At 43.4% G+C, this 21396-nt stretch overlaps 1 protein-coding gene across 8 annotated transcripts in view; it reads left to right on the top strand.

The window, feature by feature from the left end:
- Positions 1-1222: 1222 nt before the first annotated feature.
- The window catches only part of frya (furry homolog a (Drosophila)), a 45529-nt gene continuing 25355 nt past the window's right edge, over positions 1223-21396 (top strand). For 4 of the 8 annotated variants that reach the window (XM_076734520.1, XM_076734522.1, XM_076734523.1 and 1 more), the window contains exons 1-17: positions 5034-5390; positions 10362-10561; positions 14917-14970; positions 15851-15990; positions 16120-16210; positions 16385-16464; positions 16550-16630; positions 17597-17765; positions 18169-18261; positions 18356-18454; positions 19095-19196; positions 19530-19633; positions 20188-20296; positions 20429-20515; positions 20658-20829; positions 20938-21070; positions 21206-21313. In XM_076734520.1, coding sequence (XP_076590635.1) covers positions 5321-5390; positions 10362-10561; positions 14917-14970; positions 15851-15990; positions 16120-16210; positions 16385-16464; positions 16550-16630; positions 17597-17765; positions 18169-18261; positions 18356-18454; positions 19095-19196; positions 19530-19633; positions 20188-20296; positions 20429-20515; positions 20658-20829; positions 20938-21070; positions 21206-21313 — 1892 coding nt within the window. In that variant the 5' untranslated portion in view covers positions 5034-5320. Of the gene's footprint in view, positions 1492-5033; positions 5391-8658; positions 8885-10361; positions 10562-14916; positions 14971-15850; positions 15991-16119; positions 16211-16384; positions 16465-16549; positions 16631-17596; positions 17766-18168; positions 18262-18355; positions 18455-19094; positions 19197-19529; positions 19634-20187; positions 20297-20428; positions 20516-20657; positions 20830-20937; positions 21071-21205; positions 21314-21396 lie in introns of those variants that run through there. The other 4 variants (XM_076734517.1, XM_076734518.1, XM_076734516.1 and 1 more) reach the window with 2 other exon arrangements.

The following is a 21396-nucleotide window of genomic DNA, read 5'->3' as shown; positions in this document are numbered from 1 at the left end:
TAGGTCAGGAGCAGGCTCTTAGGTAATTGTAATTCAGACTGGTGGAAACATGATGAATGTACTGTGTTGTTTTTGACAGTTTTCTCAGGTGTGCTGCTGCAGTCATTCCTCTGTAACAGTTTTCTTTAGGCTACCTTTTTCTTTGACAGGTGGATGAAAAGTGAAATTGCTGTTGGACTCATTAGACTGAAGAAAAACCTGCTGCCAGGGGCTCCCTGTTGTGCAGCTATTCTCTTCGGGTTCAGCTCTGCATGTCCTGAATGAAGTTACCAATGTTTAGGCGTGATGTTTGTCATGTTCATTTTAGCCACATTGTCCTGTTCTGCAACACAGATCCCCCAAAAAACATATTAATGACATGAAAAAGGGGTGTATAGGCTAGTTGTTCCATGTTCTAACTGTGGTTTCTTCATAAAACAGAAAACGCCTTCACTTCATGTACATACAGGGTGTTTGTATTGCTCATGTAGGTCAGACTCGGAAAAACTGGTTCATGTGGTAGGTGTGTCCAGTTTGTGTTCACTTCAGTGGTTGAAAAAGACTGAAAAGAGCTGCAAGCTGTGTGAAAGTTACTCTGGATTTACGCCTTTCACTTATTTCTTTGATGACTCCAACAACAACATCACAGCGGCCTGGATGTAGAAGGAAGCGTGGGGAGTGTCCAGGTGTTTTGTGCTGAAATGATGGAACCAGTCAGGACTTCCAGAAGTGCATGTGGAGGATGTGCTTCTCTGTCAAACATCTCTGAATTTGCAGCTTTTAAATATTGTCGTGCTGCTAGTGAGTGCACAATTATATAAGAAATTAGTTTGCGTCTCATTAACGCTGCCAGTGGCAAAATAGGTCTGTTTGGACTTTGATGTGCGGACTCCAAGACAAATACAGGATATTTATTCAGGAATGCCTCGTGGGCATACGGTAGGCGGGGATGTTGTAGCTGTCAGAGCGGCCTCTCTCCCCCTTGCCCTCCCTCTTTAGTTATGACATTGCCCCTCTCTTCTCTGCCTCTTGCCTTTTTGCTGAAAAGAGGAGGGACTGTCTGAGTAATCCAATACCTGCCCAATTCTTGAATGTTACTGTAACTTGCTGAACTGCCCTGACAAGTGCAGGGGTTAAAACACATTAGCAGACCGAAGCTGACGGCTCTGGCTGCATCTCTGCACGACCAAGGGAAAGTTTTTAAGGAAGGAAAAGGAAGAGAAATATTAAACACTACACTTCAGAGAGAAAGAAGGGGAAAACCTGGCACAGCTTCAAATGACTCCTTTGGAAGAATGATAGAAGTAGCTGTGGGCTCCCCGCCATCCAACATGTCTTTAGAGGAGAGTGCTGTGAGAGACATGGCTGAGAGTGAGACGGATTGCTCTGAGGGACGGGATGAGGTTGTCTTGGGGCGCATTGCCAGCTTACCTCTGGATCCATTCCCACCCAGGGACTTCAGAGGGAAGTTTAAAAAGATGCGCCATAAGAAGCGGCCCACCATTCTTGAAAGTAGGTACTGCTTTGACTCTCTCAAGCTGTGGTGAGCACCTCAGGATTTTTAATCTGAATTTTGGAGAAATATGCTATTTCAGCTGCTACTACATCGCTGTGAAATGCCTCACCTGCCCATTGTATTTGTCATAGTTACCCAGGAATCTAGTGTCTTGTTGAGAATGAGTCAGGCTGTGGGAGAGTACAACAACACAATTTTTGATATTATGTCGTTGAACTGACCTCACTTTCCGACATTTCTGTGCTCCTCATGTCTTCAGAAAAACGAGCACAGAGGAAACAGTAATGACTTGAAATAAACTGAGACACTTAAGGTCAGAATATGTGAGCAGAAAAGAGGAGAAGCTGAATAAAGAAGGGGCGCCAGGGGCAGGGAGCAAGAGTAAGAGGGAGTCAAGTGTTTGAGCTTGATAACCACAAAGATGGCTGAGCTGGACAGACATACCTCACATTCCTAACCTTCATCAGAGCCCGATAATGCTTTTAATAAGTGCTTAATGTGTCAGAGCCTTCGCCCACTAAGAGCCTAATCAAGGAAAAATGTTTACAACCATTTTTACCATCTGATTTATTTGTCTTTTACACACGTTGCCAATAAGCTGCCAATAAACAGAACTGCAAACCTGAAGATTCGGAGAGTATTACTGAAGCGGTTTCCTTCATAAACAGCAACACTGATCCTATCCAGGCTGCCAGCAGACTGTCAGTGCTTTACATCTAAATGTTTGGCAGCAGTTATGCCGACAGGTTTTAAGATATCCAGATAAGGTGTTATACTGTAAACACCGAATCTAAGTTTCTTGTGGCATTAGGTCTGATTGCTTCATGATATCCTCTCCTGGCTGTTATGATGAGCTGTGATACAAGCATCCAGTTGTCTTTTCTGGCGTGTTCGTTGCATATTCCTCTGATCTGCTTTGACAGTTTTGACACCTGTAAAAGCCTACAGTCTGCTTTGGGTTCCCTCGAGCAGTCACCTCAGATCTCTGTGAGAGACGGGTCCATTAGACAAGTTTTTATCGCTGCCTCTGTAAAGTTCGGGCTGTCAGGACGGGAGCAACCTGTAAACCTCACTGTCGAGTTCATGCCTCATGTAAACTGTTGCACCGTCGTGTCTATGAACGTTTTACAGCATTGATGCAAAACAAGTTTATCCTCCGCCTGAAAGTACACATAGCTTCAGCTGCGTGAGGGTGTTATGATTTTAGAGTTTCATTTTCATATTTTGGTCTCATAAATGAAACCAACGGTGTGGTTGGTGTCTCAATCGCTCTGCCTTTATTTTGACTTTTTCCTGTTTACCGGCCTTTTTCTACAATTCTACAATTATTCAACATGGGAATTACATAACTGCTTGCCCTTCAGAGGGCCTCTTACGAGGCAAGTCAGGCCGACTAGATTATAAATGGTGGATAACGCAGAGAAGCAAACAAAGTGTTTGAAGAATCCATTTGGGCTGATCTCTGCTTGTTATCAAGTGTTTTGCTGTGACCATAATAGCCCAAGCAATTACCCATAATTAGTCAAATTTGCTCTGACTCGACTATTGCGTAGTCCTTATCGCTGCTTGTGTTAATGTGACGACTTAATGGTTACTTCAGGGCGAGGTGACGTTTGCTGATAGGGCAAAGATAATGCCAACATCTGAAGATTTACGAAACAAAAATATCGATGCAAAAACAGACGAGCCTGTTGTGTTCATGAGGCGGCTGTGCCTTCACTCTCTTCATTTTATTATGTAGGCATGTTAAAAGACACCGTAGATGAGCTAAAGAATAATACTAAGGAAATATGGATATGTGTGAATAGTAGCAATATGAGTGCGAGATTTTCAGCAAATGCATCGTCACCATGTGAAGTGTGATGAGTGTCGCTTTCTTAAATCACAGTATCAGTAGCAACCTCACAGCTAAGCCACATAGTGTTTTTTCAGTGTCCGCCTTCATTGTTTATAGCTCCATCACACTAACTGATGCACTAAAGAACAAATCCCCGTGAGTGTTCATCTGCGATGGCGTGACAGGATGAGTGAATGTGTTGGAAGTGCAACCCTCACAAATGATGGCACAAGTCACAAGAGCACTTTTGTTCAAGGTGGCTTATTTAGTGGTGCCAACATGAAAAGCCACTGCTGTGGGAAGGAGAGTGGGATTATACACAAACATGCTGTCAAAACAGAAGCGTCCTGTACAGACACCAGATCAGCAGCAGGGGTCGCATTAACCGAAAATTTTGCCGTCCAAAGTTTCTTTAGTGTTTTAGCGCCCCCTGGTGTCACTGCGGAAAAAGCATCTTTCGTTTGCTTCATATGTGCTGCTGACATGAAAAGTGAGTTTCTGCATAATCCGTAAGTTTGTTCTGGTCATTAAATTTAACTTTGATCAAGTTGTCTTTGAAAATCAAATGCTGTTAAATAGAATAGAAAATGAGGAGAAACAACCTCTGATCAGCACAGCAGCAGCCAGGCGGTGCTGTCTTGCATATTGTCAGGATACCTGTGTTTACCAAACACTGCAACCAGTGATGGCGTCTCCATCACAGAGTGTATTATGTAATGAAGGTCAAGTGGCTGTCGCTTGATGGACAGACAGAGTTCTGATAGGATTACACTAAGAGCGCTGAGAGGCAGTAGAGCAAGGGGGATTGGAGCATGTGTTTTATAGTCCATATGGTTGACAACATGCATCTGCTTTTACATTGTAAAATGCTGCGAATATTGGATTTAATTGTCACATTTCCAGGAAAAGCAGCAGGATAAAAAGAGGAAATTCTGCTGGTTTGGCAACACATTGATCAACTCCTCAGGTTCTGTTATTTGAGGCTTAGGCTGAAAATTCAAATGTCAAAGTATTTAAATGTAAATGAAGATCTGTTTTACGTCTGCTGCAGGATTTAAGAGATGACAAATGATAATAGTCTTAAAACTATTGCACAAGTCATTTAATCATAGTATTAAACTGATTAATATAAAAAACGTAGATGAACAGAAATGCAATTTTTTAATTTAAAATCAAGAATTTTTGAATTTGGACTGTTTTTCCGCCAAAATAAGCAAGTTGAATATGTTACTTCCCTTAATGATAATGATAAGAAAATGTGTAAAAAAAAAAAAATAAATAAGGAAAGCACAATATATGACTTGCTTTGACTAGCTTTTTATTTGACAGCTGTTTGAAGTGCATTTAAGAAATAAAAGGGTTAAAAGCCAACAGTCAGCCCCTGCTCCCATGCAGATCCCCTGGGTGCAGTTAATCCCGTCTGCTTGCTGATCACTTTAGTGTCTTCTTCTTTCCACTGCTCGCCCAGATGTTCCCTGTAATGTGTCATACTTCCCGCGCTCTCCGTCTCCTCCGTCAGTGGTGGCGACCTGTCAGATGCTCCCAGTCACGCTGAAAGACGCACAAGCCCGCCGCTGTCATCATTATCAGGCCCCGCACGCAGACAAACAGTAGTTATTATTAACTGCACTCTGCTAAGAGGATTGCTTCCTGCACTCTCAGCCTCCGCGCAGTTATTTAAAGAGAGCTTGCATTGCCGCCCACTGCCTGCCACAGCTTTAGAGAGAGAGAGAGAGAGGGAGAGAGAGAGATGTTAAGAGAGTGTAAAGAGAGAGAGCGAGAGGGCTGACAGCCAAGGACAGGACACAAGAGGAGGAGTAAAGCAGTGCTAGTGTGTTTTCTCAGGGTCTTTTCAGCACAGCATTGTGTGCGTCACAGAGAGGTGACAGCAGGCGCTACCTGCTGGTCCCAGCTCAGCTGCTGCTGCTGCTGCTGCTACTGGGGGGAAACACAACTACAGGGGGGACACTCAACAGGAAGCTGCAGCCATGGCCAGCCAGCAGGACTCAGGCTTCTTTGAAATCAGCATCAAGTCTTTGCTGAAATCGTGGAGCGGCAGTGAGTAGCATTTTGTCCCTTGTTGTTGTTGTGCTCAGCTGACAGAGCTCACTGACTGGCTGCAGCTCTGTCTTGTTGTTGTTCGTGATGAGGATGTGCTGTTGCTTGTTGTAGATTGCGCTGAGTGTGATTTCATTGTTCAGTCAGTTTCTGCAAACTTGGAAGCATCATACTTTTAGCAACACACTCAAAAAGGCTTTCAGTTGTCTCATAGCAACAGCCAGGGACACAGGCAGACAGTACTGTGGCACAGCTAACATTACGCTGATTAAACTGTGCACCATAAGTTCTGCTGATGGTGATTCAGCATCTCTGCTTCTGTTTAAATTCTAGCCTTATTTGAGTGTAGTCTGCGAGTCTCTGGCGGAGTCTAAGTAGCTCTTATTAAGTGCGAGGACACTGTAATAGGATTAGTGGAGGTTCAGCTCGGTTGCATATTCTGTCCAGAGCTCACAGCTCCACTGCCTCCGTCATGCCCATGAGGATGAGATAGGATGCTTTTCAGCATCTGATCACGGCATAATTCCCTTTTATGTAAGATATGAGAGAGGCGAACTGTAAAGATGGACTCCTTTTGGAAGTAAAACAAACCGAGAAGTGGAAAAATAAGCAGCAGCCAAACCAGGAAATGGTACCTTAGTCAATGAAACACTTGCAGCATAGGTTCCCAATTACAATTTAGTACAGTAACTAAAGCCTTAAAATCTGAAGTGAGTAATGCTGGCAAGTCAGCTGCACCTCTCAGGTAGCGTGCAAGCTTGTATATATCTACTGAACCTGAATGTAAAGGGATATCATAGAACATGCCGTCCCTGTCTACACACACAACATTGAGCCATCTCCTGATGATGTTGCATAATCCTCAGAGTGGGTCACTTTGCTGATAAAGGCACAGGCACTCATTGTATTGTATCAGCAAATGCAAAAGCTATGCAGTTAACATTTTCATTAAATATGTGATCTCCTAATCTCATCTCTCTGCTCCCATTTACACGAGCTGTTACGTAATGAATCACAAGAGCAGCAGAGACAGTGTAGTTCATAAAAACTGTTCTAGGAAGAACGTGGTTCCAGACACATTTGCTGTTGATATTAAAGTTGATTCACAAAATAGTTCATTAGCATTTAAATTTTGAGTATCGAATATTTGATAGCGTGCCTGGAACCAGCAGTATGGCTCCCAGATCAGACACTGTTTGCGCCGTGACCGCAAGGTAAACCAAGTCAAGGCCCTTTAGACACTGACTCTGTCATAAATTAGTGTGTCCAGCTTAAATAAAACAGTGACAACCAGCAGCACAGAACTGGCATTGTGCAGCAGCGGCGTCAGGTCTGGTGTTCAAACAGCCTGAAGGCCGGCCCACCATCAGCCAATCAGAGCAGGAGCTGGGCCGCAGTGAGCCGAGCACAGCGGTGCTCTTCTGGGCTGTCAAACATGTTGACATGTTGTTGTTCAGTTCAGTTGGCATTTATTGTTTGTTATGAAATGCATTTTCAGTTTGATGAGTCTGTGTCACATTTGACCAATTCTTTGAATAATTCTCCATCAATGTTTGAGCTTTGTGCAGTGTAGTATTCCAACAATGAATAAACTGCAGCTGTACATAGTCGAATCCATTTCGCAGGAAGAGACAGATGCAGCCGTTTTAACTGGGACTTATATAAATGGCCTGAAGCACTCACGCAGCAGGCAGCCGTTTTCAGAATGATGTCCGCTTGCTTCAACAGGGCTGATGGTCAATAGTTTGAGACCAGCGTTTTAATCTGCTTTTCACAGACGTTTGTAATCACTCCCCCACTCGCTTCACTCTGCCCAATTTTTGTGAACTTACGATAATGTTAAAGTATAAGGATGTTGTTGCTCCAGCTGTTGTCTCCTCTTTGATAAATAATTCAGCCAAAACAGCCTCAACTCCAGACTGCATTCCAGGAGATTTGCAGCAATTATTGTGGAAATGTTACAGGGTTTTTTTTCTGGTATGAAGTCATAAGCTCTAGTGATTTATTTAGTTTCATTTTAATATGGAAATATAGTCAGTATGGCACATCTGGCTGTTAACAGAGACTCTGGTTGTTTCCTTTGACCTAAAACTTTATGATCTAAAGCAGCAGGTAAAATTTTCCCGCTTATTACGTCACATGACGCAAACTTCTTAATTAACACCCACCTTTGGTGGAGCGCTTTGGAACAGTGCTCCTTTATTCCCAGCCTGGAAGTATGATATAAATACTGTGCAGCGGTGGAGGAGAGGTTTATATAGTAACTTTTTGCTATTTCAAAGCCTGCATTACCCTCTGCTCTGTCGCAGAAATGCAGAGTCAATGTTTCTCACAGCAGCTGGACAAAGTGCTCCCAAAGGTCTATGTTGACATTGGAATTTCTGGTCCAGTTAACGAGGTCAGTGGTATCTAAATATCCACCCACTCTGTTCACAAACGGCTGCTAAAGTGGTTGTTTACTTAGTGGTCTCTGTGGATGCATATAGGCAGCTGCATTCTTTGTGCATGTGTGTGCGCATGTGTGTGTGGAAAACAGACACTTGTTAGCCTGTTTGCATTGTCCTCTAGGGCGCACCACCATGCTCAGGGTGTTTCCAGCATGGCGATGATGTAATGCACACTGTGTCCGAGCTCCTTGTTTGCAGAGTCACATGTCACGTCTGAGTCTTCACGCAGCACCCGGAGCAACAGAAAGGGCTTGATGTGCACACTGGTGGCTTTCTCCACCTCTCATCTCCAGTTTCTGTCTGGAGAATTTGCATGAAATTCTATGTAGATTCAGTTTTGTGTTTGTTGAATGTTTGTATGATTATATGTCTTTGCACGCAATCTTTCTGCTGCTGGGAAGTTGCCTGAAAGTCAGATAATTTGCTGTAGTGTCTGAAAAAGCCTTTAATTCTTTAAAAACTTGCTTGAAGTGAACTGTGCAGAAGCAGTGCCTTAACAAGAATGGTGTTTACACTCGGGCGGTCTGTGTCTCGTGCTTTAGGATCACAGAGGTGGAGGAAAGGGGAGGGCTGCTCTGTCAGTATAGTGTGTACCCCGGGATAAATATAGTCACACAACTATGCCACCATAGCATGTTGGACCTCATCACTGTGCTGTGCCTCAGCTAAAAATTCCTGCCTGACCTTCACTCTTGGACGGCACCGGTTGGTCACAAGGGTAGAGGAAGCCATAGCAGAAGCAGCTCAGAGAGAGAGAGAGAGAGAGAGAGAGAGAGAGAGAGAGAGAGAGAGACTGCGTGGTCTCCCGTACCAAACACTACTCCCACTTTTTAAAACACACCCGCCGTTGGCTCTGTGCGCCATGGAAACTATGCCCAGCAGGACAGAGCCAGCTGACACACAAGACATGGACGTTGGTGGATTTTACTAGCAAGCATTTGTCTTGATTCAGGACAACCCTGGATACCATACCCTCCTTCCCCACTATGGACGGGACGGCTGTGTGCTGGAGTAAGGCCAGCGTCATCAGCTTCATCAAGGGCCTGGGTAGGTGCTGACTTGCCACGAGTGAGGGAAGCATGTTCTGAAAGCCACGCCAGGCTGACGAAGCTGGGCATTCCTTGACAGATATCCAAACGCTTCATGTCCTGAAAGTATCTGGAGAAGAGGAGCTGTTTGCTGGTGCCACAGTGTTTCTCCAGCGTCTTTGTCGGAGCTGCATACTTTTAATGTACAGCCTGTCAACAGTATCATATCCTCTCTTTTCCTGCACTGCACAGCATTGATTTGTGTGCATTTGTTTGCTGTTTCCTTCCACTTCCTATGAAGGGGTAATAGTTTGGAGTAAAGCAGTTTAGGCAATTAATTTGAGCTGCCTTATCCTCACCACCTTTGATCTGCATGAAAATTGCTGTTTCTGCTTTTGATTCCTCTTTTGGCCAACCACAGAAGTCATTAAACTAAATTATCATCTGATCCTCTGTATTTAATACATGCTGTAGGTTTTTGTCTTGTCACAACTTGACTATGTGAACATAAATTACTTAAATTAAACATGATTTCACATAGTAGTCTGAGAGAAATCACTCAATATGTCAATTGCACCTTGCGCAAATATGTAGCAAGACTGAGGTGTTTTAAAATGCTGGGTTTTCTGACAACAAGCTTGACTGTTTTTTAACAAGAATTTTAAACTCTATGGTCATTTTGATCCAGAATTTAGCAGCAAAGAAACCAAAACTCATTCTGAACATGAAGTCTGATGTTTGATATGTGATGCTGACAGATATGTAGTGCAGACTGTAGAGTACTTCACCACAGTCATATTTAATACATGCATGCACACACACACAAACACACACTTTCACACTCTCAGAATGCAGTAGCTGAAGAAAATACGTGAGGCAGCAAGTCTTTTCTGTCCTTCCCGAACACTTCAGATTTATGGCAGTTCGTGAGGTGGAAGCGCAGTAAAGGTTGTAGACTTTCAGGCTAAATATAAATTTCACAGTTATAATGAGATGTTTGTATGCTGTTCTTTACTATATATAGAACTTTTGTGTGTGGAGGCAGCAGAGTGTAACACTGAGGTAAATTTTAACTTGAGTGTTACTTTGTAGGGTTTCATGGCCTATGCCAAGACATCCATAATTAAACGTGGGCACACCATAACACTGGCTGAAGGATGGTCACATGCACAAATTTTTTGCTTCCCTCAAAGGGCAATGACATCCGCGGTACAAAATGAAAACACCAGCTGCTGGCCGTGGTGTTTTAATTTCCATATGCGCTCTGTTCACTCTAGGAAAGAGAGCAGACTTGGGGCAAGCCGGTGCCCTTTGGACAGTCTCCCTCAGGAATGCTCAACATGTTGGGAACTTTATGTCCATGTTTGGAAACTTCTCAGCAATACTCTATTTGGTGATCTCTCTTTGTAAACAGATCTGTGGCTGATCCTGTCCCGCTCATTTGTGCTTGAATCGCTAATGTTTCCCATCTCGTGCGTTTCGTGTCTTTTCTGCAGCCTCGCCTGTGGGGAACGGATACAGTAAACCTCCCATCCCTCCAGTCTGCTGTCCTCAGGGAGAGAAGGGTCCCCCGGCCATGATGCCCATCAGCGTTGACCCGGAGAGCAAGCCGGGCGAGTACGTCCTCAAGAGCCTGTTCGCCAACTTCACTACCGTGTCAGAGCGAAAGATCCGCATCATCATGGCTGAGCCGCTGGTGAGTCTACATCAGATGTGTGGAGATTGTTATGTGTATTTTGCTTCATATGCTGGAACAAAATCAGGAACTTGGCTGTCAGTATTGTCAGGGGAAGTGAGGTCATGACGTTGGGCCTCTTAAACTTTTTTAGCTTGTAAAACCTTCATACAAAGCCATGTCTACTGTGCAGAGGTACATACAACCAACCACTGAAGGGTGTATGAGTTGTATGAAGTTAAGTCGAAGCTTGAATGAATTTGCTTCATCTGATTAAAAAATCAGCCGTATTAAACTTTTTCTTGTTTGCTGCCCTGTTAATCATCTCGTGACCCCTCTTGGGTGTCCCGACCCCCAGGTTGTGAACCACTAAAACAGGGTCAGACAGGAAGCCTCATGGATAGGCCCACAACAGCTGGTTAGACAGTAATGACTTACAAACAGTGGTGGAGGAAGTATTTGGAGTCTTTGCTAAAGTAAAAGTACCAATACAACACTTTTTAGTACTCCAGTACAAATAAAAGTGATCAAAATCCCTCTTAAGTAAAAGTATAATAAGTCTTGTTAGCAAAATCCATGTAAAATATCAAAAGTGAATCAAGTTCCATTAAATGGAAATGCTTAAAGTACAATAAAAATTATACCTATGTATGTACAGCATATGAGTAAATGCTGCTGTATTTTTTGTGACAACAGGCAGCGTGACTCCTGCCAATGAAGCAGTTTACGCTTTGCAGTGATATATTACTGTCTAGGCCGTGGGCACGCAGCTGAGTCTCACACACACACAGGCGGGGACGTTAACTACCTTGTCATGTTTAATTGCTGTCAGCTGAAGACCTGATAGTTTTGTGTGAAGCAGCAGCTTCATCGGAACAAAGGCGACGGCAGCCTGGGGACAAAACGTGGAATTCTTAGCCAGCTTCATAGTGCATTCTTCAGCGTTTACAAGCCTCAGCTGAGTTTGGCACTTTAAATGTAATGCTATAATAAGCCCTGAGAGAAGTTATATGCATGTCCTCTTTAATGCTGTGGGATTTATGTGAGATATCCTGTATACATTACATACACTGTATACTGTAATATCAGCCTCAAATGGCTGTTCAGTACAGTAAATACTCTGTTAGGGCTGCAACCAACAGTTATTTTCATTATCGATCAACTAATCTGCTAATTATTTCGTTGATTATTCAACCAATCATTTAGTCTACAGGATGAAAAATATCTTTGAATGTCTTGTTTTGTTTGACCGAGTGTCCAAACCCCCCAAATATTCAGTTTAAAATGAGATATGACAAAGAAAAGCAGCAAATCTTGTCTTTGACAAGACTGTAATCAGAAAATGAGTAATAATTATTATGTCTCAATGCAGAAAAGACAGTAATTGGAAATTTAAAACACAATTCTCAACATTTATATCGCCTGTAACAGTGTGTTAAGACCTGGCTTTGTGTTCCTTACACCTGAATCACCTGGATGGTCAAACGTAAAGGATGTAAACATCTGTGTCGTGTTTATGTTCGAAGCCTAGCTGCTTCTTGAGTTTTGGTGAGGACAGCTGAACGTGAGCAACCACAGATGGATACAATCTGAGCGGCAGCCCCTGGCTTAACAGCTTATCAGTGGATGGAAGCATTTCGGCTTTTAAGAAGTTGAAGGGAAAAGGGGCCTGGACAAGAGCCACAGTGTATGCAAGTTGTATGCCAGATATTTTGATTAGGAACGCACTTTAGGCTTGAATATTAATCAGTGAACAGTAAACTGATGTTTTCTGTCTATTGTGGTTCGGCTTTGTCTTTATATTGTGACTTAAGATGAGCTTTCTGGAAGATAAGATGAAGCAAAAAGCTGCCAATAAAATCTTTGGGAGGGTTTCTGTCCAGTGGAGGTTGAAGCTGATCAGTAGTCAGCAGCAGCTGTCGTAAATTATTCTGTGGACAGACAGTCAGGCAGACGGGGAAGAGCCACTGTGTGTTAATGTGGGCACCACTCACCACCTGCTCTGAGCACCACATTAATATCTTACAAGTGAAAGTCAGCTAAAAATGACCAGCTGATCCACATTACCAAGAAGAGCCTCAGACTCCAGCAGGAATACATTCAGCAGTAATCACAATATCTTTTGCTTTATGTCTTAAGACTTCACACGAATAGTTAAACCTTTACGTTGAAAGCAGCCAGCTGAGGTGCTTCAGGATAGGATGCCTCCTGGGAGCCTTCCTTTGGAGGTTTTCCAAGCGCATCCAACTGGGAGGAAAACCCGGGGAACACCCGGAACTCACTGGAGGGATTAGAAACTGTATCTTAACTGGTCTGGGAGCACCTCGGGATCCCCCAGGAGGAGCTGGAAAACTGGCTGGAATACCCTGCTTAGCCTGCTGCGACCATGACACAGTGTGGAAGAAAATGGATGTATTGATGGAGTTAATCCGTTGTTATACTGAGGCTGAGGTGAAGGTGCAACATGAAAATGAGTCTCCTGAGAACCACCTGCAACATCACAGCCCTGATAATTATTACTTCTCACAAAGACAAATCTCCTCCCTAAACCTTAGAACGACTGGAGAAACCAGATTGCAGGGGTGGAACAATACTATAATTACATTTTACATTAATTGGATAAGTAATGACTTCAATTTACAGTAAATTTATTTGGTTGCACACGTCCGATTTAATGCCATGCTGCTGTTGGCTGCCATGGACAGGCAGTCTCCAGTTTTAGGGACTGTGATTTAAAGGAAGCTGTTAGTCATCAGCCTCGGTCTGCAGGGAAGTGTTAATTATCAAAGTGTGCAACCCCTCGTTTCAGTCTAACTACCTCTAGTGAACTGTGGGGAGGATGTGTCTCTGTTTTTCCTCTCACTGGAGAACTGGAGTCATTTGTTTTATCTCTGCTGCGTACGTATTGGCATACAGCCGCCCCTCCTGCCCTTCGCATCCTTCAGGTGAATGTGTTTAACTGGACCCATCATGTTTTATGATCTGTAGTCAGGATTAATCAGTCGAATCCAGAAGAAAGTGTTAAAAGCCTTTACTCAAAGGGTGACTGTATTAATTTAGCATAAAATATGCTTTAAATCTGTGTCAGCCTGCGATAAAGGGCAGTAAAATGCTTCAAAGCTCCACGGTGCAGGAGGCTTGCTGTCACTGTAGCATAAATGGGCTCTTCAGGTGCAACTATTTGTCCAAAAACCAAAAGGTCCGACAGAGCGCTCGGCTTAACTGGCAATCCAGCTGCAACAGAAGGAGAGAGAGCAAACATCACCATCAGCCCACCCGATGTCAATGTCAGGCACATCAGACAGTTACTGGAGCTATTTTAGATTAATCATCAAGTAAGTGATGTGCTGTGATTTGCTGTCTGGCTAACGAGACAGCAGAGGGGCGTAGCTGTCAGAGCGGAGAGCAGAAACGGTAAAGGACAGCAGATGCTTTGAGTTGTGCCAGGACAGATTAGGTGGTAATTGTGGGTTAAGTGCGGACATAAACACACTCTTATTACTGCTGTGTGCGTTTTAGGGGAATGGAGTGTCCGGCTGCTAAAGCTTAACAGCTATAATGAAACCTTATGTCTTAATTTTGATTTGTTAACATTTACCGGAAAATTACGAAGTAAGTGTTCCTGCGAGGTGTTTCATTTGTACACAAATGAGAGCAGATAGCACTTTATGAAGCCTGAATGTGTTTAATTGAAGCTGTGTAGCCAATTCATGAAGACATTTACTGTTTGACTGTTTCACTCTGTGGCACAGACCTTCATTAGTGGCAGAATGTGATTAAAATTCTTTGAAAACATTTGAAAAATAAAGAGGCTTTTCCATGATGAGCTTCATAGTACATGGGCCATTTTCCTGTGATTATACACTGAAGATTTACTGATCAGTTCAAGCATTCATTGAATCACTTAAAAATATCTTGAGTCACCCGCGGTCCAAAAAATGAAAGGCAGCTAATGTTTTACTCAGCCATTACAATACAGTTCAGCCTTCACTGACTAACAAATGTGCTGCTATGAAACGATATACAGAAGTCAAGAAATCACCAGGAGGACTTTTCTTAGAGCAAGAAAAAACTGTGTTCAGCCCAAGTCCCCCATGAAGGCCTTTATCTCAGATGATAGAAGACTGTAATAATGGGAGCTGTCACGAATGTCCCATCTCTAATATCTGACCCTGCTGCTCCTGCCTGGCGTCAGACTGATTGATGGCTCTCTCATTAGCTGGGCCGTAATGAGTCCCTGTTTCAAAAATACTCTGCGCACTCTTTTCCGACAGGGCGGACAGAGTTATGAGCTTCGGGGCAAACTTCAGGGAACTTTGCCAGTGCAAAATGTACAAAAGTTGTGAAATGACTTGCCTTCTTTTCTTTGTTTTCAGGAGAAGCCATTAACAAAGTCACTGCAGAGGGGTGAAGATGCTCAGTTTGACCAAGTAAGTGCTGTGAAATGGTGGTGACAGGGCCAGTTAGCTGACGCTGAAACTGATGTAAAAGTGTAGGTGTAGTTTACTACACCTACTGTAAGCATATCCTCATCTTAAGATTATAAGAGGACATTTTAAGGTTGTATTTTTAACCCCTGCGTGTTTTACATTATAACCTGCAGGCGATCATGTGACAGACAAACATGTAACTGTTCTAGCAGCACCTAGGCGCTTTCGTACGATGCGCTGTAACATGAAAGAGCTGATGGGTGAAAGCCCTGCTCACATCCCAAAAAGGGCTTTCAGAGCCAGTCAAGGGCAGGAGTGTTTACCTTGAGAGCTGGCGCTGGCTCTGCTCTAGGTGTGTCCAGCAGGTCTGTGGCTCTGCAGAGAAGGCCCTTTCACAGCCACAGGGGTGTGTTTGTGCTGCTGCGCGAGGCCATTCAGCAGCCACACAGAGCCAGGATTCTTCTCCGGCCTCGTGCTGAATGAAGGGCTCGCTGTGTTCCCCCGGCCCGACCAGACTCTCCTCCCTTCCTGTGTGCCCAGCCCATCCCACCCGTTCCTTCCTTTCCCTCTCCCTCCCCCAAGCCTGAGGGAGGCTGCCCCATGGGCACCTTGTCTCTGTGCATAGTCCCAGTGAGGACCAGCTGACCCTTCAATCTCACCTCTCTCCCTTAATGTAGCTTCACTTAAAAGCCGCCTCATTTAGTTCTACTCTCTTTCAAATGTAGGAAATGTGATGAAATGTTAATGAATGCTCTTGTGCTGTCTCAATTCTTGTTTAAATTGCTGTACAAATAAACAAAGGAAGCACTGATTGCCGTCTCTTACTTTGGTATGTAGCTGCCAAACACAAACATGCACGATGTATGTCTTGTCCTTCCAGTTGATAAGCACCATGAGTTCTTTGGCTGAGTACTGTCTCCCCTCCATCCTGCGCACTTTGTTTGACTGGTACAAACGTCAAAATGGACTAGAGGAGGAGCTGCACGAATACCGACCCAGAGCCAACACCAAATCCAAAAAGTGAGCGTCACTGAATTGATGTCTGCATGTGTCATCTGCAGGAAATGTAGAAAACAAACAGTGCTGAAGCTCTCATGTGCTGTGTGATTGTAACAAGCCTGTTGCTCCTTCTTTTTCTCTCTCTATCAGCGATGAGCAGCAGAGGGATTATCTACTTGAAAGGAGGGATTTGGCCATTGACTTCATCTTCTCTCTTGTGCTTATAGAAGTTTTGAAACAGGTGACCTGGCTTAACTCTTTAGTACACAAAAGCTCCTCAGTTTATCTTATTGTTTTGTGATATAAATCTCAAGTAAGTAGAGTTGTTATGATCTGCCGCCGCTGCTGCTAAAAGAATAAGCTTATTATGATCGGTGGTTTGTGAATATGTTGTTTTCCTCTGATTCTTAACTAGATGCCGCTCCACCCGGTCCTTGACAACTTGGTCAATGAAGTCATTAACTTAGCCTTTAAGCACTTTAGATACAAAGAGGGGTAAGCTCTTGTCCTTTATGAGCTCTATACCTTCTCTCTTTCACATTTCTCTGAGGTTTGTTTGACTTTGCTGTGTTTCCCACAGGTATCATGGTCCTAACACTGGCAACATGCACACTGTAGCAGACCTCTATGCTGAGATCATAGGAGTATTAGCCCAGTCCAAGTAAGCACCGATATAATTGAAAATTAATGTTTTTCTCTTTTCCGTCTTCATTGGCCGTCAAGTCTTCGTTCTCTGCTCTGTTGGGTTTTGGGATCGTGCCACATCGTAATGGTGCGTTACCGTTCCTAATGCCTTCCTGCAAAACATTTCCCGGTTCAAGAGACAGGAACACACTGTGGGGACGACACACTTTTGGACAGGTCCCCTTCACACCAAACTAGGACTGGAAATTGATGTCTGTTTGTTTGAAGTTTTCAGATCATTGCAGTAAGGAGCAAACCCTTAAAACAGAGATATGGTTGGTGAGCATGCTGCACGCCTCCTTTCCAAAGTGCACTCTGCTTAATTTCCTGCAGGAGATGCTTCACTGAGAGGCTTTTTATAGCGATCTTTACTTTTCTCCGAGGTCAAAAAGAAAGAGGTCGAGAATGTTGCTGTAAACTGAAACGATTCGGATGCAATTCATAGCTGTATTTAGAGTATCTTCAGAGAGATTGATGCTTTTTTAATTAGCCTTAAATGTGGTTTTTCAATCACTGTTTGTATACTAATCCACATGGCCAAGCTGCAGAAACAGCTATATTCAGTGGCTCCACTACTCTGCTAGCACCAGTGAAGAGGTTAAGAGATGCTCATATGAGCTCCCATGATGAATTATCTTCTATATTTAGACCAGCTGAAAAATCCCATCTCTGGTTCAATTTGGGCATGAGATCAGGTGCTAGATGAGGAGTTCATCTCAGGACACAGATTTGAACTCTGTGTTTTGAGGACACGACGGAGCGATGATACTTTATTTTTGAGAGGCGTGCTCCCTGAATCTTGCCACTCTGTTCTCTCCTCGTCACGACTCCAAGTCGAGGTTCTTTTTTGTGGAAGTGCTGATTTGGGATTTGTCTGACTGAGCTATGCAGGCCTATCTTTATTTAGAATCTCATTTTGTTTTTTTCTCTCTCGCTCTCTCAGGTTTCCTGCTGTGAAGAAGAAGTTTATGACTGAGCTGAAGGAGCTGCGGCAGAAAGAGCAGAGTCCATATGTAGTCCAGAGTACCATTAGCCTCATCATGGGGGTGAAGTTTTTCCGAATTAAGATGTATCCTGTCGAGGATTTTGAAGCCTCTTTTCAGTTCATGCAGGTACAACCGACTCCTTCAAATCAGTCCCAAATACTTAAAATATACCAGCCACAGTATGAACAGATTCTTTGTTATAAGTTACTCAGTCACACTCTCCTCTTTACTCATTTATTTGAATTATTTAGATATTTGTGTTTTAAAACTTGACCCAGATATATCTCCCATTGTGTGGAAATTGTAAAAAGCAGTCTTCAGGATTGTCAGGATTTGCTGCCCTTTGACCCTGATTTTGTTTCCTATTAGCTTTGGCATGCAGTTTGTGGATTGCACTCAGTTTTGACCATACAATATCAAGTCTGTTTATCTCTTGGGTAAATCTTTTCACTCTCTACATGTATAGTAGATTTAAAGTGATGGAACTTTTGATTGCATGTTGAACCATTCACTCCTCTCTTGTCTGCAGGAATGTGCCCACTATTTCCTGGAAGTCAAGGACAAGGACATTAAGCACGCCCTGGCTGGTCTCTTTGTCGAGATTCTGGTTCCTGTTGCAGCGGTAAGTTTTTATCCTTGATTACATTTTACGTGCATTACACAGTATTTTAATTGAAATAGGAAAAGAGCACTGATTGTGTTCGATGTTGTCCTAGGCTGTGAAGAATGAGGTGAACGTACCCTGCCTGAGGAACTTTGTGGACAGCTTGTATGACACAACCCTGGACTTGTCCTCTAGGAAGAAGCACTCACTGGTTAGTTGCCCTGCAGAAAACAAACTGACACTGATGGTTGGCCCTGTTTGTTTTCGTACACCTCTGTTTTCACTCTGACACCCTCTGCTGCATGCTTAGATTGCCTGGATGCCTGTGGTCTCTGTGAATCCTCAGGCACTTCAAGGTCACTCTTGTGTAATGTACTCTTACAACGTCATTGTCCACACTAGAAATAATTTATGAAGGAAGACAGGCTGCCTTTTCAGAGCATGAAAAAACAAGCATGAAAGCAATGCAGAATACAGAAGTGTATGCAGTGCCCCTTCCCTCTTCAAAAAAAGCATTCACCACAGCAGCTCACAGTGAAATGGAAAGACAACAACCCTCATGGAGCAGCAGTTTGCTCTTACAGAAGGTCTGCATTCCCCTGAGGCAGCGATTATGGCTCAAAGCCACATTTTATGAGCGATGCATCGTCAGAAGGACGAAACCTCATTATGTCTTCAAAAGAATGCATCTTAAATTGCACTTATGCAGATATGGTTAAGAGATAATGTATAATTCCTCGTATTATCCACTCAAAGGACAACTTCAGGTTTTATATGTGGAAACCATCAGTGTTCAATCTATTTAAGACACCGTGAAGCTGACATAACAGTGCTAAATGTTCTGCACACAGGCGTTTTACCCGCTGGTGACGTGTCTGCTGTGTGTCAGCCAGAAACAGTTCTTCCTCAACAGATGGCATGTCTTCCTCAACAACTGCCTCTCAAATCTGAAGGTAACGTAACCTGGAAACCAGCAGCCTTTCATTAGCACTGCAGTGGTCTTTGTTTATGGCTGAGAAGCATCTGACACGTAAAGGTTGTTCAAGTGTACACTGCTGTTGCACAAAATATTCATCACCACTTCAGCTGCCAAACAGAAGCATGTTAATCTACGTTGTCATTTGGTACGTGATTATATGCAATACATCAGATGTATTATGCAAGCAGAGTGTGATTACAGTAATCAGCTCAGTCATTTTGTTGTCATAATCATAGCCCATTCACTTTTAGGCTGTTGCAAAGTGGCTCTGTCTCTGACTTTCTTTGATATTGTAATTTCATTGCAGAGTCGAGACCCTAAAATGGCTCGTGTTGCACTGGAGTCCCTGTACCGACTGTTGTGGGTCTACATGATCAGAATCAAGTGTGAGAGCAACACTGCAACGCAGGGGTAAATCTCTTGTTGCTCTTTGTGTAATGCCAAAGAGGGAGATGTATGGATTGGATGTGAAATTGTTTTCCTCAGATGTTTGTTTGCAGTTGGCAAGAATGAGAATTTCTTTTTACAGTGTTGTTACATAGCAGTAAATAATTGTGAGGAGCCAGTCGAGGGCATGGGCTGAATCACATTTGGTACTAAAATATTTATGAGAATATTTCAAACCAAACCATCTCACTGATTTTATTGCCGTTTGGAGAAAGAGGAATGCTCTGTTTTTTATGTGCATGTACAGGAGTACAGGCCTGGGGTCAGTCCTGCAAATTACAGGCATTATTATGAGCCTGAGCTGCCATGAGAAGTCCCAGACTGCTCAAGCCAGACTTTTTAAACGTGTTAATTGGACCCAAAATAAACTTGTCCTAAAAATAACCCTCCTTTCAAGCAATGGGAGTACTGCGCAAACATTTTAAAACAGTTTTCCATGTAACTTTACACAACTTTTTTCAACTTTAAATGCTTGTCAAAGGTATCCTCGTAACGGTTTCTTTTCTCTGTGTCCGCAGTCGCCTCAACACCATCGTAACAACGCTTTTCCCCAAAGGATCCCGCAGTGTGGTCCCAAGAGACATGCCTCTCAATATCTTTGTCAAAATCATCCAGTTTATTGCACAGGTGAACACATGTGCTATACTGCACATTAGAGAAATGACACAAGTTAAAAGCCATATAAGGAAACTTTTAAGATAAAATGCTGACATTCATGACATCCAATTAAAAACATTTTTTCTTCTTATGTCATTACAGGAAAGACTTGATTTTGCCATGAAAGAGATTATCTTTGACCTTCTTTGTGTTGGCAAACCCGCAAAAGCCTTTAGTCTTAATCCAGAGGTACGTAGTCAACGTTCACGTATATGAAAATATGCCTATAATAGCCTACTGATGCTGTGGTGTCAGCTTCCCAGCAGGGGTAACAATGCAATATGGGAAACGGAGAACAAACAGCTGAACTTTAAGTTTCTTTTCTGTGCAGAGAATGAATATTGGTCTGAGAGCATTCCTGGTCATAGCTGATAAACTGCAGCAGAAGGACGGCGAGCCTCCCATGCCTAACACTGGTTGCACTTTACCCTCTGGGCACACGCTCCGAGTGAAGAAGACGTACCTGAGCAAAACGCTGACAGATGAAGAGGCCAAAGTCATCGGTGAGTGTGACGCATTGTGGTTGGGGATGTTGGAAATCACTCACGGAGCAGTAACAGCTTTTGCATCAAATTTGACATTTGCAACTTTTCCTCTGTGATTCTCTCCAGGGATGTCCCAGTATTATTTTCATGTCAGGAAGGCTATCGACAACATCCTCAGACACCTGGACAAGGAGGTGGGACGCTGCATGATGATGACTAACGCTCAGATGTTGAACAAGGAGCCTGAGGACATGATCACGTAAGTGCACGCAGCGCTCTGTCATCCAAACTGCCTAAACATTTCAAGTTGGCAAAACTCCAGAGTGACTCAGTAGAGGAGTGTGATATGTGGAAAGCAGTTTCTGCAGTTGAACTTTAAATCTGACATTTTCAGAGGTGAAAGGAAGCCCAAGATTGACTTGTTCAGGACGTGCGTCGCTGCCATTCCTCGCATGCTGCCTGACGGGATGTCAAAGTCAGAGCTCATAGACCTGCTCTCTCGGTGAGTCCCCTCTGTTGGCTGAAGTCCCTTTCAGAGGTAGACAAAGCACTGGCTTCACACTCTCTGAATGTCTGAGAAGATAA

Source organism: Chaetodon auriga, chromosome 7, assembly GCF_051107435.1.
Source record: "Chaetodon auriga isolate fChaAug3 chromosome 7, fChaAug3.hap1, whole genome shotgun sequence".
NCBI classification, from domain to species: domain Eukaryota; kingdom Metazoa; phylum Chordata; class Actinopteri; order Chaetodontiformes; family Chaetodontidae; genus Chaetodon; species Chaetodon auriga.
This window is presented reverse-complemented; position numbering and strand designations above follow the sequence as displayed.